General features: G+C 42.2%; 1 protein-coding gene across 6 annotated transcripts in view; it reads right to left on the bottom strand.

The window, feature by feature from the left end:
* Nucleotides 1-1817: 1817 nt before the first annotated feature.
* The window catches only part of FAM114A1 (family with sequence similarity 114 member A1), a 66696-nt gene continuing 49120 nt past the window's right edge, over nucleotides 1818-19393 (bottom strand). For 4 of the 6 annotated variants that reach the window (XR_003911774.1, XR_003911776.1, XR_003911773.1 and 1 more), the window contains 7 exons: nucleotides 15432-15523; nucleotides 13586-13747; nucleotides 12274-12413; nucleotides 9568-9640; nucleotides 5246-5299; nucleotides 4909-5166; nucleotides 3434-3517 (listed from right to left, as the gene is read on the bottom strand). Coding sequence is in view for 2 of the 6 variants with exons in the window: in XM_029947391.1 (XP_029803251.1) it covers nucleotides 3416-3517; nucleotides 5246-5299; nucleotides 9568-9640; nucleotides 12274-12413; nucleotides 13586-13747; nucleotides 15432-15523 (623 nt within the window). In the remaining 4 variants the exon portion in view is untranslated. Of the gene's footprint in view, nucleotides 3518-4908; nucleotides 5167-5245; nucleotides 5300-9567; nucleotides 9641-12273; nucleotides 12414-13585; nucleotides 13748-15431; nucleotides 15524-19393 lie in introns of all 6 variants that reach the window. The other 2 variants (XM_029947391.1, XM_029947382.1) reach the window with 1 other exon arrangement.

Here is a 19393-nt window from a genome sequence, read left to right on the forward strand (position 1 = left end):
ATGTGCTCCTATGCATCAGCATTTCTGTATCCCTTGGGTAGATCCCCAGCAGTGCTATTGCTGGGTCATTGGGGAGTTCTATTGTTAGTTTTTTGAGGAGCCTCCACACTCTTTTCCAGAGCAGCTGCCCCAGTTTACATTCCCACCAACAGTGTAGGAGGGTGCCTGTTTCTCCACCTCCTCGCCAGCATCTATAGTCTCTTGATTTGTTCATTTTAGCCACTCTGACCGGTGTGAGGTGGTATCTCAGTGTATACCACATCTTCTTGATCCACTCATCAGTTGATGGACATTTAGGCTGTTTCCATGATTTGGCTATTGTTGGAAGTGCCGCTATGAACATTGGGGTACATGAGCCCCTATGCATCAGCAACAACCGCTCTGGAAAACAGTGTGGAGGTTCCTCAAAACACTATCAATTCCCCTATGACCCAGCAATAGCACTGCTGGGGATCTACCCAATGGATACAGAAGTCCTCTGGGATGGTTTTGATTGAAATCTGCCTGCTCTTGTTTCTAACTTAAGTGCAGCATGGCCAGCCAGTGCAGAAGGTAACTACCCAGGTAGGAGAGCTCCTGGCGGGTCAGCTAACTTCTACAAAGACCAGGAAGCATTCTCATTTCTGGGTTCAGACTTCTACCCTACATTTGGCATCTTCCTTTAACCCATTCAAGGCCGGTGCTTCTTCACCCCCTTTGAGCTCTGCGCTGAGGTCCATGGTTCCTAAGTTGGTGTTGCTGCATATCCCGTTCCCTCCCGCCACTGCCTCAGAGTGTCACACCACTCATTTAATCACGGGCATGATGTGCAGCCCAGTGTGAGACCCAGAGAAAAGACAGAATTCTGTTCTCAGTGGGATAGAATATTTAAGCGTATCCCTCTGCTTTAAGATTTGGGGCTCAATTTTTACCCTTTAGAGCTCTATGTATCGATACCCCAAAGCAATTTTTCTTGGATGTATTTTGCTTTGAATTGGAAATATGCTTTTGATGTTTTTTTATTTAATAAGGCACAGGCACAGGACTACATTCATTATTTAGACTGGAACTTAGTTTGCACTTGATGCAAAAAAAAAAAAAACAAAACAAAAAACCTGGCACACTTGTTCAGGGTAATTGCATAGAGTGAAATGAATCCCATTTATGTAAAGGATTATTGAAGGAATACAAAACTTCCAAAGTAAGCCTGCTAAATCATTCATTCAGTAACTGATTGACATTTGCCCAGATCTGGATCCTGTGCTTTGCTAGGTTTTAAAGCAAAGCAAAGAAGCAATTATTTAAAAGTGATGATGAAAAAACCGTATTGAAAGAGAGCAATCCTGGAGGGTGGATATATTTTAAGTGATTATTCTCTGTTAAATAATGTAATTCACAGGCCATTGAGCTAGGCCCCAAGAATCATCTGTCTGCCTATGTTTCTACCTGGCAACCTTTGATATTCTATCATTAAAAGATACATAAATGCAATGTAAATAATGTCAACCACTTTTTAAAGAATAATGATCTCTTTTAATCTTTTACAAATTTCTATTTCATTTTATGATTAAAAATTTTGCTATAAACTATATGGGTGTAGTTGGGCTTAAAGTCTATTTCTGGGAATCCAGTTCCTCTGGAACTACTTGTTTCTATTACATTTCCAGTTCACATCTATAAATCTATCTAATGCTAAAAAATCTGATGTGGAGAAACTATAAATCTAATCTTTCCTCTGTTCTATACATGATTCCTACAAAACTTATGAAAAGATCATTGCATTGTCAGCAGTTAATTGTTCTCTAGACTTAATATCGGAAACATTTCAGGCAATCAAAAAACAAGAGAAAAAATATCTTTAATTCATTTCTCAGAGAGTTCTTTTCCAGATTGCAAATAATTATTCTTATGTTTTCTATTTAGCTGTTTCAGGAGATACACAAAATGAAATATAGGACACAAATAAAATGCTAATAAGACATAGCATATTAAAATATTCCTACTTTGCCTGCACGGAACATAGGCAGTCTACTCTATCAGGGGAATCGAAGCAACTGTGAACAAAGGATTTTCACCCCTAGAAAAGTACAAGCTTCATTTGCTTTAGAGAGAACCATGGAGTAAGACATCTTGTGACAGTGCCTGTCAGGATGCTGACGGGGCTCAGCTGAACGCTCCTCCCCCACCAATGGGTGCATGGGGCTCAGGAGAAGTGCTCACAGGAAATGCCTCTCCTGGCCACGGTCTTCTGTGCAGTCCGTTATGGATCAGTCTACCAGTGAGTCAAGCCCCACATTAGTATTTCCTGCCCTTTAGAAGCAATGATGGTATTTCCCACTGGGGAGTGTGATCTGTGTCTTCATACAACAGCTTGACTCAGAGTTAAAGATGCAGTCTGGGGGTCTGTCGTGTTGAAATAAATCCCTTTAATTTTCTATTCGGATATTTCCAGGCATTGAAATTACGCTATCATGTACTTATGGTCAGAAAAGTCTAGTTTAAACCGAATACTCTTTAGTACTCCCATGTCACATATATTTTCACCCTATATATAAAGTTTGGGATTAAAAAGCCCAAGGAGTGTGGAAAAATACAAGAATATATCAAAGAGCAGAATATTAAAAACAAACAAAAAAACCCACTAGTTTTACCTTGCTCATCAAATCTTTGAAGGTTTGGAAAATGTATTAGTATTTTTAAGCATTTTAAGGATTATTAATGAACCCTCTTTTAGAGCATCTGTCTAGGGGCGCCTGGCTGGCTCAGTTTGTAGAACATGCAACTTGATCCCAGGGTTGTGAGTTTAAGCCCCGCATTGGGCATAAAGATTACTTAGAGTGTCTGTGTTTACTGGGTTGGGATCATGTTCCTCTATTGTGAGCACACAGTAGGAGTTCAACAAAAACTTGTTTTCAGAATGAATTAGTATAAAGAGATACTTACGTTTCTCTTTCACTATAATAGGTAATATCTATAAGTAGTGTTAGCTTTGCCCATGATATTTATATAACAAAACTAAGTTCAGTATAAGATTTGATTTAAAGTAATACCATAAGAATGGGACATTTTAAGGTGGGAATTTAAAGGATTAAATAAAAAGTCTAGGATCTACCTATGAGTTTCTAAATACAGCATGCTTGACCAGGAAAATGGCAATGCATATTGGTGAATGAACTTCAAATTAAAGGAAACTATCAGTATAAAGCCATGTAAACTTAAATTAACATAAAGGAGACACACTTATTTGGAAAGACAACCATATACATTAAGAGAATTCCCTCTCAACTTGCGTTCTCCGTATCCTCTGTGCAAAATTGCTTGTGGAGTCCTCAAAGGGGTGTCTGTGGCCGGATCCTCAGAGAACATGTCTTCTACCGGCATGCAACAAAGCCCTGTGGCCTGCCCTTCTCTTTCCCGAGACGGGAGTCTGGCCAGGTCACGGCTGTGCTGTCGAACGACTGGTCTGGATGTGTGACACCTGCAGCACGGGCAGCAGCAGCTGGAAGGCGTCCTGGATGTAGGTCGTGCTATTGCAGCCCTGGGAGGAGGGAGAAATGGGGCTCAAGGGTTGTTTTCAGAGTTCAATCTTGACAATCCTTTCAGTTTGCTAATGGTCCCTCTCTGCAAACCTCACAACATTTTGTAATATTTTCCCTTTAATGTTGGTGCTTAAAGCAATCGTAAACACATTTCTTTGGGTGAAATGCATTCAGCTCTTAATTATCTATACTCATAGAAGAATTCATTTAACACGAGGCAAGTCATTTCCATGGACTTGGAGGGTACATCAATATGTGTATATTCATGACCTAAATGTTCAGTCTTCCCTATTCTCCTCCCAGACCAACCCCACTATCCTGAAATAACACAAAACCATGGTGTGAAGGAAGCTCTAGTTTGCCCTAAGCTATAGATGGATAAACAAGAATGAGCTACATAAAGTTAATTGGAGATAGTACTGTGGAATCATTCACAGCAAATCCTTGAATGTATACGGGCACTTTCTACTTGGTTTGGATATTTGACGTTGCCCTTCATGTTCTGTGGTATTCTTACATACAGCGGTGGGTAGAGAGGCCATTTAATGTTTCACGTCACTAAAACATAAGAAAACTCCCACTGGGGAAATAAATAAACACTTGACCTCAAATTCTTCATGACTGACATGGTAAATTAATCTGCTGATGCCTTCTGGGTGGCCAGGGGAGACATTTTCTGGTTCCATATTCTGCCTCTGACTGCCTGGCTTTCCTCTTAGCTGTGTCCTCCAGAACCTTGTCCCCACAGCAGCTTGTCCCTTCTGGCTGACTTTGTCCCACTGTGTGGCTGTGTCCTACATGGTAACACTTGATGCCATCACTTTGTTACTTTTGAACCTTGGTAGTTTTCCCTACAAGTAAGGCACAATTCCTACAAATATTATAAATATATAGGTGGCCATCCCTGAAATGAATTTGGCAATTTCCAAACTCTGCAATTGACAGCTAATTTAGATAACAAAAAACTACTGTATATGGGTTGCTCATGGTCAAACTTGTTAAGGCTTGTGGCTCTGGCTCAGTGTCCTGGGGCTATTCATGTGCCAGGACCTTACAGCTGGGCCCCTAATGGAAGGTTTTCCTCTACCGGCCACAGGTAGAACACAGGGACTATGACTCGAGAATGTGGCCTCCGGGCCCTTTTCTTCTCTCTTCCATCACCTCTTCTGGCAAAACCACAGCAGAATCGGGACAGCTTTGTATCAGTGTTACACAGTCCTGGTGAACCGACAGGCCAGGGAGTGAGTGGTCTCTGGGGACAGTGCCTCTGGTCACTGAACAGGCAGAGGCCAAACAGTCAGCTTGTCACTATTGCTGGTCTGAAGCTTAAAACCTGGTTAAAGCAAAGGTTATCGTGAATGGAGAGAAGTGCTCATTTTTCAAAAATTACCATTGAGCAAGAATCCCTCATTGCAGCCAATAATCACAGTGTTAAATCTGGTGTCAAACTTGGCAGCAGCAATGTGCTTCTGCTGAAGGAAACAGCAACAGAAATAACGTGCAAGCTTAGCATTTCTCTTTATAATCAGGAATTCTTGAAAATTAGGTATTGTTGCTTCACCCAAGGGTTTACAGCTGGTTGAGCTGCACAAATGTGCTCAAAAGCGACTGTTGATGATAAGATTTTGAATGGAATAACACTTGCTGCCTGTGAAAAAGACAAACAAAAAAAGTAGCTCTAACATTTGCTTTGATTCAGAAGCACTTTCTCTCTGGGGGCCACTTACCTCCAACAATACACTAGTTATCATGGGGTTTAGGACCTCAGCCTTCTTGTTGCTCTGTGGAATCAAGGATGAAGTGGACAGATTAGGTTCTCAAACTATAAAGCCTGTCACATAAAACCTCACATGCTGGCTTTGCAGAGGGATCTCTTAAAGAGGAAGAAGAGAAGTGAAATGTTTCTTATAGACCAGACTTCACATTTAGTGCTGCTCCTATCTAATCTCATTTAATTTTGACAGAAATCCTCTTAGTAGGTAGGTAGGTACCATGATAACCTTAAAGTAAGGATGAGAAAATAGGAATCAGGAAGGTTGAGGAACTTGTTTAAGGTCACATACCTAGACATTTAAGTTCAGACATTCTTAACGGTTGGAAGCTTGTAGCATGTCTGGGATTATGGGGAGGTGAGTGAGGCTAAGTTGTCTAAGTATATGGTCGGATCTTGTCTCTACTTAAAATGTTGATATTTTTGTTCATCATGATCTTTTAGCATTCATTTTGATTAAAACATATTTTTATATTTATTTGTTTTTGAGGGAGAGAGAGACAGACAGAGCATGAGCATGGGAGGGGCAGTGAGAGAAAGGGAAACACAGAATTCAAAGCAGGCTCCCTGCTCTGAGCTGTCAGCACAGAGCCTGACTCGGGGCCCAAACTCACAAACTGTGAGATCATGCCCAGAGCTGAAGTTGAACACTTAACTGACTGAGCCACCAGGTGCCCCGATTTTTAAAATTTTACATTAAAATATGTATCTAGATGACTGAAGTTGTTTCTTTGTCTTTTTGGGGAGAGATGGGGGTGGGGGTGAGTTAAGCACCGTACTAGTCTACCCCAGACCCAACCCTGGTCTAGCCTCATTTTCTTTCTTTTAAATGCAAACATGGGTCTTTGGTTAGTGTGTGTCTTCCAGATTAGTAGCAAAATTAATATATTCTTAAATATAATTTACAGACAGATCTATAGATTCCAGATCGCAAAACATGAATATATATAAAGCACAGAAATACCGAGCCTGATATTAAGTTGGTGAGCAAAAAATGAGAGCTAGTGTTAGGATCATTATTTCCACTATTGGCCTATCAATCAACAGTCTTCTCTAAGTGTTCACTTTACTCTTAGACAATAAATAATTAAAGGGACTGGAAAGACCGAGGGCACTCTTAATAGGCTGTTTTCCCTTACTGTATCCAGATGACTTTATGGCAAGCAAAAATATATAAATGAGACAGATCTTTCCGGAGTGGGTCCCTCTCACTGACACTACTCTACTGAGGGCAAAGTAATGTCTTACTGGGGAAACCATAATGGAGTCTTGGGGGAAGACTCTTTAAAACCTCAGTCATTTTAGTAACTAACAAGAAAATCCATTATGGTATTTGCTTTCATGTTTATTTGATTATCAATAAACCTCTAAAATATAATCAAAACGAGGGCAATAAAATGACATTGGTTTTCAGAATCAATGAGATGTGCAAGCAATTTAAATGGAGTCTGGAGAGCAATATGCACTCATTAACTTCAAGTTATGAATAACGGCTGTTTTAGAGAACAGAAACTCGATGTAAATGATTCATCTCCGCACAAGATCAGGGGCAGTGTTGGGATGGGATGGCATTTCAGTAAACTCAGCTTTAGCTTTTTCCTTTTCCAAAGTGGGAACATGTGTCTTCTTGATTTTGTGCACACACATTTGTACAAGCAAGTGTGTACATACATATACATTCAAGTACACATCCAATAGCTAGAGGCTTGCGGCTCAAAATGTACACTGTGGGCCCAGAACATTGTTCTCATCTGAGAGTTTATTAGATATGCAGAAACCCAGTCCTCATGCCTGGTCTACTGACTCAGAACCTGCATTTTAAAAAGTTCTCTAGGTGATCTGTCTTCTCTTTATGATTTGAGAAGCACTGTACTGGAAGATGACATGTCAAGAGAAATGGGAGCAATGCTGTGAGTATTACCCACTAATGTAAATAAGTGAATGTTCAACGTGAATCGTATACATCTAACACACACACACACACACACACACACACACACACACACACACATCCTCTTCAGCAGGCAGCCATAGAGAAACAAACATTCGGCCCTCTGTCTAATGGGCAGCCATCTAGGAGGTGACAGATCAGTTGAGAGGCCTGGGGAAATCAGTCACCCCTCTGGGCCTCAGTTTCCCACCTAGTGAAGTGGGGAAAGAATGAGAAGCTTCGGGAAGCTGAGTTGCTGAGGCTGTGCCATCCTGATTAAGACCTCACAGCTCTCTGTAAATCTGGCAGTTACACCAAAGTCCATGGGTGTCGGTTACTCAGACAACGCTGGGCATTTCATCGAGCCCGTCGTATCAATTACCTTCTGTCTCCCCCTTCACGCTGTCCACCCACGGAAGCTCTTATTGGGGAAGCCCCCAAACTATACAAGTATAAGGGTTGATGTTTACAGAATAGAAGCAAACCACATTCCTTGGCAGCAGAACGAATGGGTAGGATGTAGTTCATCCCTGATTAATCGAGTCACTTACAGAAGTGTGGGAGACACACCTCTCCTAACAGCCATTCCCACTTCTTTTGAGAACTGACCTTGGTCTGGGTGGGTAGGAGGGTGGGGGAAAGTGCACCCCAGCAGCCAGTAGGTCTGCATGATACGATCCTGTCCCCAGTCACTACAGGTGATACCAAATGGACATGTGACCCACACTGATGAGCCTTTCTACATTGTGACCAGGAACTCAGAATCTGAACGGAGAGACATGGGTGGGGTCTGGGAAACACTACTTTGAGTCACATCAGTGGCAATGCTTTGAAGAGAGAGGGAGTATGTATTCCGGTGCTGGGTCCCTACAGCTGCTCACATTCCTCCACTGCCTTTAGTAAAGTCCATTTTCTGTCTGGATTATGTACAGCTTGTTTCTGTCACTTCCTGTTATCAGTTGAATTATGTACTCCCAGAGAGATATATTGAAATCCCAACCTCCAGGACATCAGAATGTGACCTAACTTGGAGATAGGGTCATTGCAGATGTAGTAAGTTAAGATGAGGTCCCACTGGTCATACCCTAATCGAATACGAATGGCGTCCTTATAAGAAGAGAGAAATACGGACACAGACACGCACAGAGAGAGGATGATGTGAAGACAGAGAAAGAGATAAGAATTATGCTGCTGTGAGCCAAGGAACGCCTTAGGCTAAAGCAGCTGGAAAAGGCAAGGAAGGGTCCTCCTCTAGGTGCTTCTTGAGAGGGCATGTCCCTGCCGACGACACCTTGGTTTCAGACTTCCAGCCTCCAGAACCGTGAGACAATAACGTTCTGTTGTTTAAGCCACTCTGCGTATGCCCTGGGAAACGAACACATTTGCAACCAAAAAACACCCTAACTGAAACAGCAAAACAAAAGTTGCTGTTTCTCATGGCAAGAATCATCTGCCCTTGAATCCAGGGCCTGAAAAGAAAAAGTAGGAGGGTTAAAGGGGGGGCGGTGGTGGGAGTGAAGGTGGCTCAGTTGGTTAAGCATCCGACTTCAGCTCAGGTCATGATCTCACGGTTTGTGAGTTCCTGGGTTCGGAGCTGTCAGCACAGAGCCTGGAGCCTACTTCAGATTCTGTCTCCCTCTCTCTCTGTCCCTCCCTCAGTCACTTCTCTCGTTCTCTCTCAAAAATAAATAAACATTGAAAAACATTTTTTAAAGAGGAGAAAAATTTTTTTAAAAAAGAGAGAAAGGTTAAAAATGAATATTTTCCACCTGTCTTCCCAATCTCACTAAGGTAGGGTTACATAATGTGACTGGTTTCTGAAGGAAATAACCAGAAGCCACGCCTCCAAACGAACGTTGAGCCTACTTGTTACCTTGACAACAGAAACACCTTGGTTAAAGGTGAAGTGTAATAATAAAGAAGCTTCTCACTGTGGGTGGCATAAACAGGTTTGGAGGGCAATAGTGAATGCAAATATTCAAAATTATTTTCAAAGAATAGAATAGAATAGAGAGAGAGAGAATTATACATCACAGGTATTAAGCAATGAAAGGCACCTTCAGTTGACTTCTTTTTAAGCGAATAGAGAAAATGAGGCCCAGAGATGTTTCAGAACCCAGCTCACACCTTGTAAGTCAGAGGTGGTGGCGTCAGGCTAGAACCCAGTGAGACGGGAGCCGTAAGCTGCCTGTTCTCACAGAAGGGGCTCCTGGCCTGGCTTTAGTAAACATCACTGGGCTGCTTGTTTTATGGCGCCAACAAAGAAGGCCCTGCACTTCTCACAGCCCCTCATAGATTGTCTCCCATAAAAGGTGGGGGGGCGGGGGGAATCAAGAGGATAAACTTACCCCAACAGTGGTTAAGGAATTTGTAAACTTCTTTGATAAGGAGGCCACTTCTTTACACATTGCAGTAGTTAATCTGGAAGAAAATAAGATGTTTGGAGGGATTTTCCATCAGATAAAATAATTTAAAAATCAAGACAATTAGTAATATTGATACCAATTTCATTTAAAAGAACACAGACAAGTTTGAAGATGCTCTGTAGAAATGTTTCCCTCATTAATCTTTCATGGCTCACAATCACAGTTTAATCTAGTCCTGGTTTTTCTCTGCATGCAAATTAATGAATAATCACCTAAATCACCCTATGTCTTTCTTCCTACCTCCCTTCCTCTCTCTCCCTTTCCTTCTTCCTTCCTTCCATCCTTCCTTCCTTCCTTCCTTCCTTCCTTCCTTCCTTCCTTCCTTCCTTTCTTCCTTCTTCTCTCCCTCCTTCCTTCTTCCCTGTAGACGTCACAACCCAGTGCAGAGCCCAACTCAGGGCTTCAACTCATAGCCCTGAGATCATGACTTGAGCTGAAATCAAGAGTTGGATACTTAACCAACTGAGCCACCCAGCCACCCTCACCCTATCTCATTTTAGAATCAAAAGCATATACAGGAAAATTTGAGGCTTGAGCTCTGTATATTTTGGGGTATAAGCCTCTTGCCAAGTGACTTTTCTCCAGCTTTTTTGGTCATTTGAAATAATAATGAGCATTCTATGAAGTATTATGTTAAGTGCTTTTATATGCATAATCATATTTAATCCTCATAGTGACCTTGTAGATTATATTAATGTCCCCATTTTATAGATAGTGAAACTGGTGCCTAAGAAGGTTAAGTAACTTTTTTTTAAGTAGGCTCCACATCCAACATGGGTCTTGAACTCATGACCTAGAGATCAACAGTTGCATGCTCTAGTGACTGAGCCATCCAGCCGCCTCAAGGAGATTACATAACTTGCTTAGGACATGCAGTAATAAGTGATGGAGCTGGAATTCAAACCCAGATGTGTCTTCATTTCTTGATTATGTTTTTATTAGATACCGCATGATAAAGATCCTATAAAATCTGTTTTTAAAGACTTCTATCAGAACTCCAAGTTTATTCTAGCCATTTGACTCCCAGGACTTTACCCCAGGAAAATAATGCTAGATGGACACAAATATTTAACAAAGCAATGTTTGTTAGAACATAACAGATGATGACAAAACCCAAAAACAATCCAATTAAGCTAACAATGTGAGTACTGTCTATTTCCTTTTACAATTAGTATATATGACTCTTATGAATAGTAGTTAAAATGCTATTAGAAAAATAGTAACTCCAAGTTAAGACTCTTACATGTTAAGATCTAGTGAAGTCAGGAGTAGTGAGCTTTCTTTTGATAAATAGGGATTCTGTCTAAGCTATGTATTTAGGTTTGTTGAGCAATATCTATCTGTCTACCATTCCATCCATCCATCTGTCCACCCGTCCATCCATTCAAAACCTACCTGCAGAATGGATCAGAAGTAACATCCTGAGATAGCCCAGAGCCATTTTGTCTGTGGCCTTGGGCAGGTGAGTGGAGAGGCACTTATTATACAGATGAATGTGAGGCCTTATTACTTTTTGCTTGGTGCAGCTTGGTAAGTTTGGGATAATCTGGACTGGAAATCAGAGATGCTAAAAATAAGGTCTTGCTATACATATTTAGGGACTTCTGAACACTCTCCCTTTACAAACAAGTACGACAAACATAAAATAGCACTTAGATATTTTCCTCAATATTTTAAATGTTTCCTATTTTTCCCTTTCCTCTTCTTTCTATAGACTGAGGTAACTACCTATTCTTCCTAAGCCAATGAGGTGCAGGATTGTGTGGTTCTCATATCATCTTTGATTTTCACATGTTCCAACAGGAAAATCTAGACTAGATGGCATGTCCTTACAGGTGAGGAGAAATGCTATCAGTAGTACAGAGATGCTAATGTTGACTTTTTGGGAGGTTCTTTGACTAAACATTTGCTCCCCCACCTACACCTTGGATCTGTGCTAATTTTCTACGGTAAGGCATACAGGCATGCGCATAAAAGTTAATGGCTTGTTTTTCAGCTCCGTACCAACTATTTTAATACATGCTCCCTGCCAACTGTCTTCATGTGTATATAGTTACTTTTTATTTCACTAGATAAACTAATAATAATAGCTACTATTTGTTGAAGACTCTAACATGACGGCACATATACACACACATGCAATCCCACCAGAAACCGGCTTGCATCAACACCGTCATTGCCAGAATTCAGAATACGCAGAGCTGGTAAGTCCCTAGGAACCATGGGGGTGAGTCTGAATATCTTTGTGAAGCCAGCTGAGGTGTTCTTTCTCTGTTCCTGTAGTACGTTAAAAGTGCGGTTACCCTCAAAGCTCTGTACTGCTAAGACTTTGATCTATTAAAATAAGCACTTAGCCCTGAATGATTTAGTGTGTCTTCCCTTAAATCTCTTCATAAATAATCCCTAGAATGTCTACTTAATTATTATTATTCTTGGTAACATGATTCGGCTGAGAATCTTGTGGTTCTTAAGAGAGCCTGATTTTTAAGATGACCACAGAACAATGGAATTAGTTGACTTGTAATTTGAATCTTCAGTAGCCTAGGTGCGTGTATGCCTGCCTGGGTGTGTATCTGGATGGCACATATGTGTAAAGTTGGAAAAATAAGAATTAAAAGCAACATTTACTTTATCAGAACTCTGGCTTGGTCCTGAGCCGGTTTTTCTTCTTCCTGCCCATGAAGAACTAACTCTGCTACTTTATGCAGCTGCTCGATGCAACGTGCTGTTACTTCTGCCAGACTTTCGATGGACAGCATGTATACTTCCTGAAATAGATAAACGCAAGTAAGAAAATTACTCGTGGTGCAGAAGCTTTGTTAAAAACCCTGTAACGTGGGGCGCCCAGCTGGCTCAGCATGGGATTCTTGACCTCTGAGCCATGAGTTCAAGCCCCACAATGGGGGGTAGAGTTTACTTAAAACAACAACAACCCTATACTGGGAAAAAATATATAATTCTCAGGGAAAAAATGGCCTGAATAGTTTACCAAAAGATTAATGGGTGTATCTGAGACTTTTCTAAGTAGAAAGGCTTCCATAACATGGAGGTGCTGCCGGGTGCCCAGTGACGTGGCGACACTTACATCTACGTCCTTAGTTCTCAGAGCAGTTCTGGGCACCCAACAGGCAGCTGCTCGAAAATGCTTGTGGACGTGCAGCTGAATAAATAAACCTCCCGGGACGTGTTTCTTTTTTTCAAAAATTTTTTATCTTTACTTATTATTGAGACAGAAATAGTGCATGAGTGGGGGAGGGGAAGAGAGAGAGGGAGACACAGAATCTGAAGCAGGCTCCAGGTTCTGAGCCGTCAGCACAGAGCCCGATGTGGGGCTCAAACCCATGAACCGTGAGATCATGACCTGAGCCAAAGCTGGAAGCTTAACTGACTGGGCCAGCCGGGTGCCCCACATTACAGGGGGCCCTGGACATGTTTCTTATTAGTGATCGAATTTAAAAAGTTACTTTCTCTAAAAGGAAAATTTGAATGTAAAGATGAAGTTGTTGCAAACTTATTTTTGAACACAGTCAGATTATAAATTATGTTCACATAAATTTAGAATATAAACTGTGGCCATGAAGTTTTTTTCTGGAAAAAGCTTCAAGTACCTCATTAGTTTATGGGGCATAAAGACCTTTTACAGTTACAAATTTGCATAGAAGATGATATTTTATCCTAATGATAAATTGGCCATGTTCTTAAAGATCTTTTTTCCTTTAAATATCATTGTAAAGCTATGGAGAAAAGCCACAATATCTATGCTAAGTCACGAATTGTCTTGGCATCGAGAAATTTTAGTGTTTATCCCATTAATACTTGTATTTCTATAATGTGAAACAGGGTACAAATGAAAATGAATGGTTTCTCCTCACTTGAAATTCAGCTGCTAATGAAATAAAGGTAATATGACTGCTCCATAGGTAATCTCAAATAAATTTACCTCAACTGTCTGAGTTCTCCTTTCTTCCTTTTTGTCTTCTTCGGGATTTTCTGGTTTCTCTTCCCTTTCTTCCTTTTTGCTGTTGTCTTCCGCCTCTTCTGCCATATCTATGGACGCGGTAGCTTTATCTTCTTCTACCCAGTCATGAGCTTTTTTCATGGCCTGCAGAGTCCCCCCCCGCAGCCAATTCGTTTATTGTACAGATCGGGAGACTAAGGAATTCCAATTCCCAGACTGCAGTAAGGTTGCCCTAAACCTTCAAGGGTGAGACCCTGAACATTCAAAAAGTGATGAGGCAATTCCTTAGCCTCCATAAAGCACCTCCTTGTTGGTGCTTTCTGGTGAATACAGAGTAAGAACAGGGGGCAAAATAGAAAGAACGTATGGTGAGAACACTGTAGGATCTTTTTAAAACACACTGTGAAAGGAAACACGGGTAAGAATAAAAAGGATAGTCACCTTGAAAGACCGATAGTATATTTTTCACTTTTCATGACCAACTATAAAAGAATAACAGTACTTTTTTATATATAGGTTAGAGACTTAGCCAGGGTCATTGCTAAAGCAAATTTCCTCATGCGATAGGGCTCATGGAGTCCCTAATGTTTCATGAACCTAATAATGTATCACGCAGGGAAGGATGGATCTACACTCTCTTCCTTGGTCACGGAGATGTTAGACCTCAAGGGGGAGTGGGGGTGGAGGAGCTGTTGGAAAGACCTGGAGCTTCTCTGTGACACGTTTTATTTCACACGACTGCTGTCTGAGCCACCTGGAAGCCTAAAACCTGATGGCTAAATGGAACAAGCAGAACAACCCCCCTCCCTATCTGCCATTCCCTGAATTTAGAAAGGACAGACTCACCAAGATTTTACATTATAGTTTAAAGCCATTGGCTTTAGTGAAAGTTGTACTGAGCTTACGTTAAACTTACTTCTCCTCTGAAAGCTTACCAGACTACACCCACAAGCCAGTGGGAGGGACCTTGGAGGCACCACACACACACACACACACGCACGCACACACAGCAGTGGCAGGTGCCGCACAGAGATAAATGAGGCAATTTCCCACTGTGTTCGAGTCACTGACCTGTCAGAATCGGTGACCTCTATCTGAGATAAAGAAATTACTCATGTCTCCCCCTCACTGCCTCATCCTGCCCTCTCCTCACCCACCTTGAAGAGTGAGGGCCTGCGTCAACTACTACTTGCTAAAGAGAAGGGGAAAAAAAGAGAATGGGAAAAGGAACACGGTTTTAAGTACTTAATACGCAACGTCTTCATTAAGAAACTCCACAGCAAGACCTTTTACTAAGTTGCAAAACCTGCTGTGGTACAATTAGAAGAACCCAGACTGATAAAGCTGGACGGTTCTTGGACACCATGTGGCAGCAGCATGCTGTGTGGGAGGCGGTGTGGGGGTGACCTCGCTGCTGGCATTCTCTCCGCGTGAATCAGGCGCGGTACCGCAGCGGGAGAGCGGAGACGGAGTTGGAAAAACCCCTTGGGGCCTCTGCACCCCTCTTCCTTCCCCTGTGCCGAAGACACCCACTCTGATATACAATTCTATTTCGAGGAGAAGTGACTTGTTCAAGGTCACAGAGTAATTACTAGTGAAGCTGCAACTGAAACGCAGGTCTCCTGACACAATCTGGCATGTTCCCTCCCATCACATTTCATTACGTTGCCTCCTGGAATCTTAATTGGTGGCCTCATACTCTCCTCCCCCCTCCATCACCATGTGCCATTTGGGGTTTGGGATTTTTCCATTTCAGGTGGATCTCTTGAGTTTTACAACCAATACCTTTAACAACAACAATAAAAACTCAGGCTTGGACAGTGCTGACCTTATTCAGTTTGTCAGGAGTGGCTGCAACATGTAATTCAAAGAGAAGCTCTGTAAGCATGCTAGCAAATTCTTCTCCCTTTTCTTCCAAGGCTGGAAATAGAAAATGACAGAAGAAGCAGGATTTATTTTTCCTCCTTCAGAATGTGGCAGCTCCCCTAACCTTACAGCCCGCAGTCAGAGTACAAGTGGGGGCTGCAGCCCCCAGACCCCCCCCCCCTCCGCCAGAGGACAGCTTACAAGCAGCCCGCTCCTAAGCACTGCACCGTCCAGGTAGCCGGCTGCTGCCCCAGGAGGGGCTGCCAGAGCCTCGTAGCTCTAAGCTCTAGCTGGGGTGCCCCCAAGCAGCCTGAAGGCGATGTGACGGCAGGAAGGGACCTATCTGTCTTGTTGACAGCTATAGGTGATCAGTAGCTATTTGTTGAAAGAAAGACCAAATGAACAAATGAATGATGTGTCCCAGGTGGAAAAGACCTGAGACAACACTGTATTTATGACCTTGAGTATTGTTATGCTTAGCATTGCAATTCTAATAATACCCAGGGCACCCTTTTCTGTCCACAGAGACACAGTGCTGAGCGAGCAGAACTAGTCTCCGTGGGCCATACACTATCTGATGTAACTACACTGGATCTCTGGGGAAATGTCCCAAAGTTTCCAAGGACACTGTTGGTCCTGTTATATTTCTTAATGACATATCTTCCCTCCAGAATGGGAGCTACCTAAGGACAGACATGGTATTTGTCTTTGCTCATTCCTGAATCCAAAGGATCTAGTGCTGGGAACATAATAGGTACTAAACTGAGTATTTATTAAATAGTTTGTTGGTAAATTATATCACATAGAATAATATGTAGATCACATATATCATGTTATGTATATCATCAAATGAAAATAAATTAATGTCATTGATGGGCAATACAAAAGATTTAAAAATTTTTTTTAAGTTTGTTTATTTTGAGACAGACAGAGACAGAGTGTGAGCGGGGGTGGGTCAGAGGGAGAGGGAGACACAGAATCTGAGGCAGGCTCCAGGCTCTGAGCTGCCGGCACAGAGCCGGACATGGGGCTCAAACTCACAAACTGCGAGATCATGACCTGAGCCAAAGTCGAAGGCTTAGCCAACTGAGCCACCCAGGCGCCCCAATAAAAAAGAGTTTTTACAAGTTATAATCTTATTTCCTTTTCTCATTTACATGTATGAATTGAAGCCATTTTTAGTTTCTAAGTGCTAAAGAATCGATTCCACAATGGGCATGCCACCAGTTTGGGGGAGAATAAAAGCATCATTAATCTGGCCTGATTACATGATCTCAAAACCCTCTGAGTGGAAAATCCTCTGGCTTGTGTCAGTGGGGGAGGGCAGGGCCTTCAGGAAGAACTAAGCCATGTGAGAAAAACTGTATCTAATACTTGTGCGCATGTGCCCTTTTGCTGTTTTACAGACAAAATGGCAAATTAGCAGCTCGTGAGGAAAGCCGGAGTAACTTGTGTGTCTTTGTTCAAAACATTTGGCTTCATCAGTTTATCATCACCTGAGTTCATATATTCTCAGGGGAGACACAGATTAATAAACAAATGGAGACGTAAAACATGTATGTCAGGTGGAAAGTTTTATGGAGAAGTACAAGCCAAGGGAGAGGAACGGGTGCAGGGGGGGGTGCTGGGGGTTAGGAAGCGAGAGGGCAACTGAGAAGGTGCCATTTGAGTCATGACAGAGAGGACGGTGAGCAACACCAGATGGGGTCCGGAAGAGATCTCCAGGCAGAGGCACCGCCAACACACAGTCCAGGAGGAAGTGTGCCTGGCTGGCACAGGGACAGCAAGGAGGCTAGGGTGGCCGAGGCAGGGACAGGGAGGTGTGTACCTTTGTGGAAGAGAGTGAGAGTGAGAGAGAGAGAGAGCACAAGCTGTCTTTGTTCAGGATGAAGCTCACACAAGTGTCGTTATAACCCGAAGAGGTAAGTGCACTGATTGAGGAGGCTTTACAGCACCAGATCTTGTCCTCAGAGGTGCTCCTGGTGGAGGTGATCACCTGAACCTAGTCTTCGAGAATGAGAAGGCATTCGCTACTTGCATGAAAGGAGAGATGAAGGGCTGGCTCTCTTCCCTCAGAGAAAGAGAGACAGAGACAGAGACAAAGCTGAGATTCTCTCTCTCTCTCTGAGCAGGGGCCTTGGGGGGGTGGTGGGGACACCTCTGTGCACCACCAGCAAGGGCTCGTTGCCAAACTGCCTGGTCCTTCTCGCTTCTTGTTCCGTATGAGGCAATGATGCAGGGCAGAAAGAGCCCTGGACTTGGTGGAAGGCCTGGGCTGGACCCCAGCTCCTGCATTTAGAGAATATGTGGCCTGGATCTAATCATGGGTCTTCTTATCTTCCATACTCTCCTCTAAATTTACATAATAAAACCCATCATCTCTGCTGTAGCACTGTTGTGAGGATCAAGTAACGTAACAAACGTGAAAGTATTTGTAAACACTAAATAGTATCTATGTTATGTGCTACAAAGATAGAAACAGAGCGAGATTGGGGGGCTTGGGGGGCTTAGTTAGTTGAATATCTGACTCTCGATTTTGGCTCAGGTCATGATTGCACAGTTCATGGGATCAAGCCCTACACCGGGCTCTGTGCTGACAGCACGGAGCCTGCTTGGGATTCTCTTTCTCCCTCTCTCTGCCCCTCCTCTGCTCTCTGTCTCTGTCTCTGTCTCTCTCAAAATAAATAAACATTAAAAAAAAAAAGCAATGGAGATTAAAAATATTTGGGAGCCATCAATGCTAAATTAGGTTGCAAATACTTTGTGTAACTCCACTTTTTTTTCTGTTTTTTAAGTAGGCTCCACACCTAGCATGGAGCCCAACGCAAGGCTTAAACTCATGAGCCTGAGATTAAGACCCGAGCTGAGATGAAGTGTCAGATGCTTAACTGACTGAGTCAGCAGGTGCCCAACTCCAGCTTTTAACTGTGCATTTGTTCTATAAAACAGAAAAAGACACCAGTAACTTTTAGCAAATATTTCAGCGAATAAAAAGCCACAGAGAAAAATGGAAGAAGATAAAAACGGATGAATACCTATCACTACAAAGAATACCTATCACTACAATTCTTGGTTCATACATATGGTCAAGATCTTCCCTGAGGCAATACAAACAGAAAATGGCATTTTAGATCCTCTTCACGACAGTGGTCAACCAAATTAGAGACCTATAATAGTGTGATAAAATTACACACTGCTGGAGGGACAATCAAGCAAATCATTAGCTACTATTATCAAATGCAGAGGAGCCTGATTACCGGGGTTAGCTAAAAATGACAATTATATTTTCCAAGACTTTCAAATAAATTATTTACATGTTAAGAGGCTTTTAGAAATGTAAATGCTTACAGGAAAGAAAAAATGGATGAAAATGCTCTGGTTTCTCCCAGAGTTCTCCTCCTGGCTGGTTGGTTCACCCCCACTGATGAGATTACTCTTCAGAGCTTTTAGATAATCCGTCCACCTCTATGGAGCGGTCATGTTCCATCATAAATAGATTGATTTAATGGCAACCCCACTATTCTTTTCTCCCAGTTTCTCTTTATGTGTTTTATGTTTATCTATTAAATTAATTGAAATTAATAGTGTTTTGATAATCTGGAGATGCCCTTTGGAAAATGGATGTATTATGGGAGATAAGAGGGTTCTGTCACTTAAGGAGAGAAGGTCTACCATTTCTCAAGCATGCTGTTCAGGACTTCAATTTTTTTTGTCATATGAAAAAAATCCCAATTTACCGAAGCTCTGTACTGACTGAAACATATCATGCGTGGTAACATTTTCTATCAGTAGTGAGTCAAGTTTCCTCTCTAAGGAATCATTCTAGTCGAGGATTCAGTGCTGCTTTAACTTGCACCGTCAACAGTGCTGACGTTAGGGGAAATCTGGAATCTTCTTTTTATCCTTTCTCAAGGACTCCCCCAA

This window comes from Suricata suricatta, chromosome 1 (assembly GCF_006229205.1).
Source record: "Suricata suricatta isolate VVHF042 chromosome 1, meerkat_22Aug2017_6uvM2_HiC, whole genome shotgun sequence".
NCBI lineage: Eukaryota > Metazoa > Chordata > Mammalia > Carnivora > Herpestidae > Suricata > Suricata suricatta.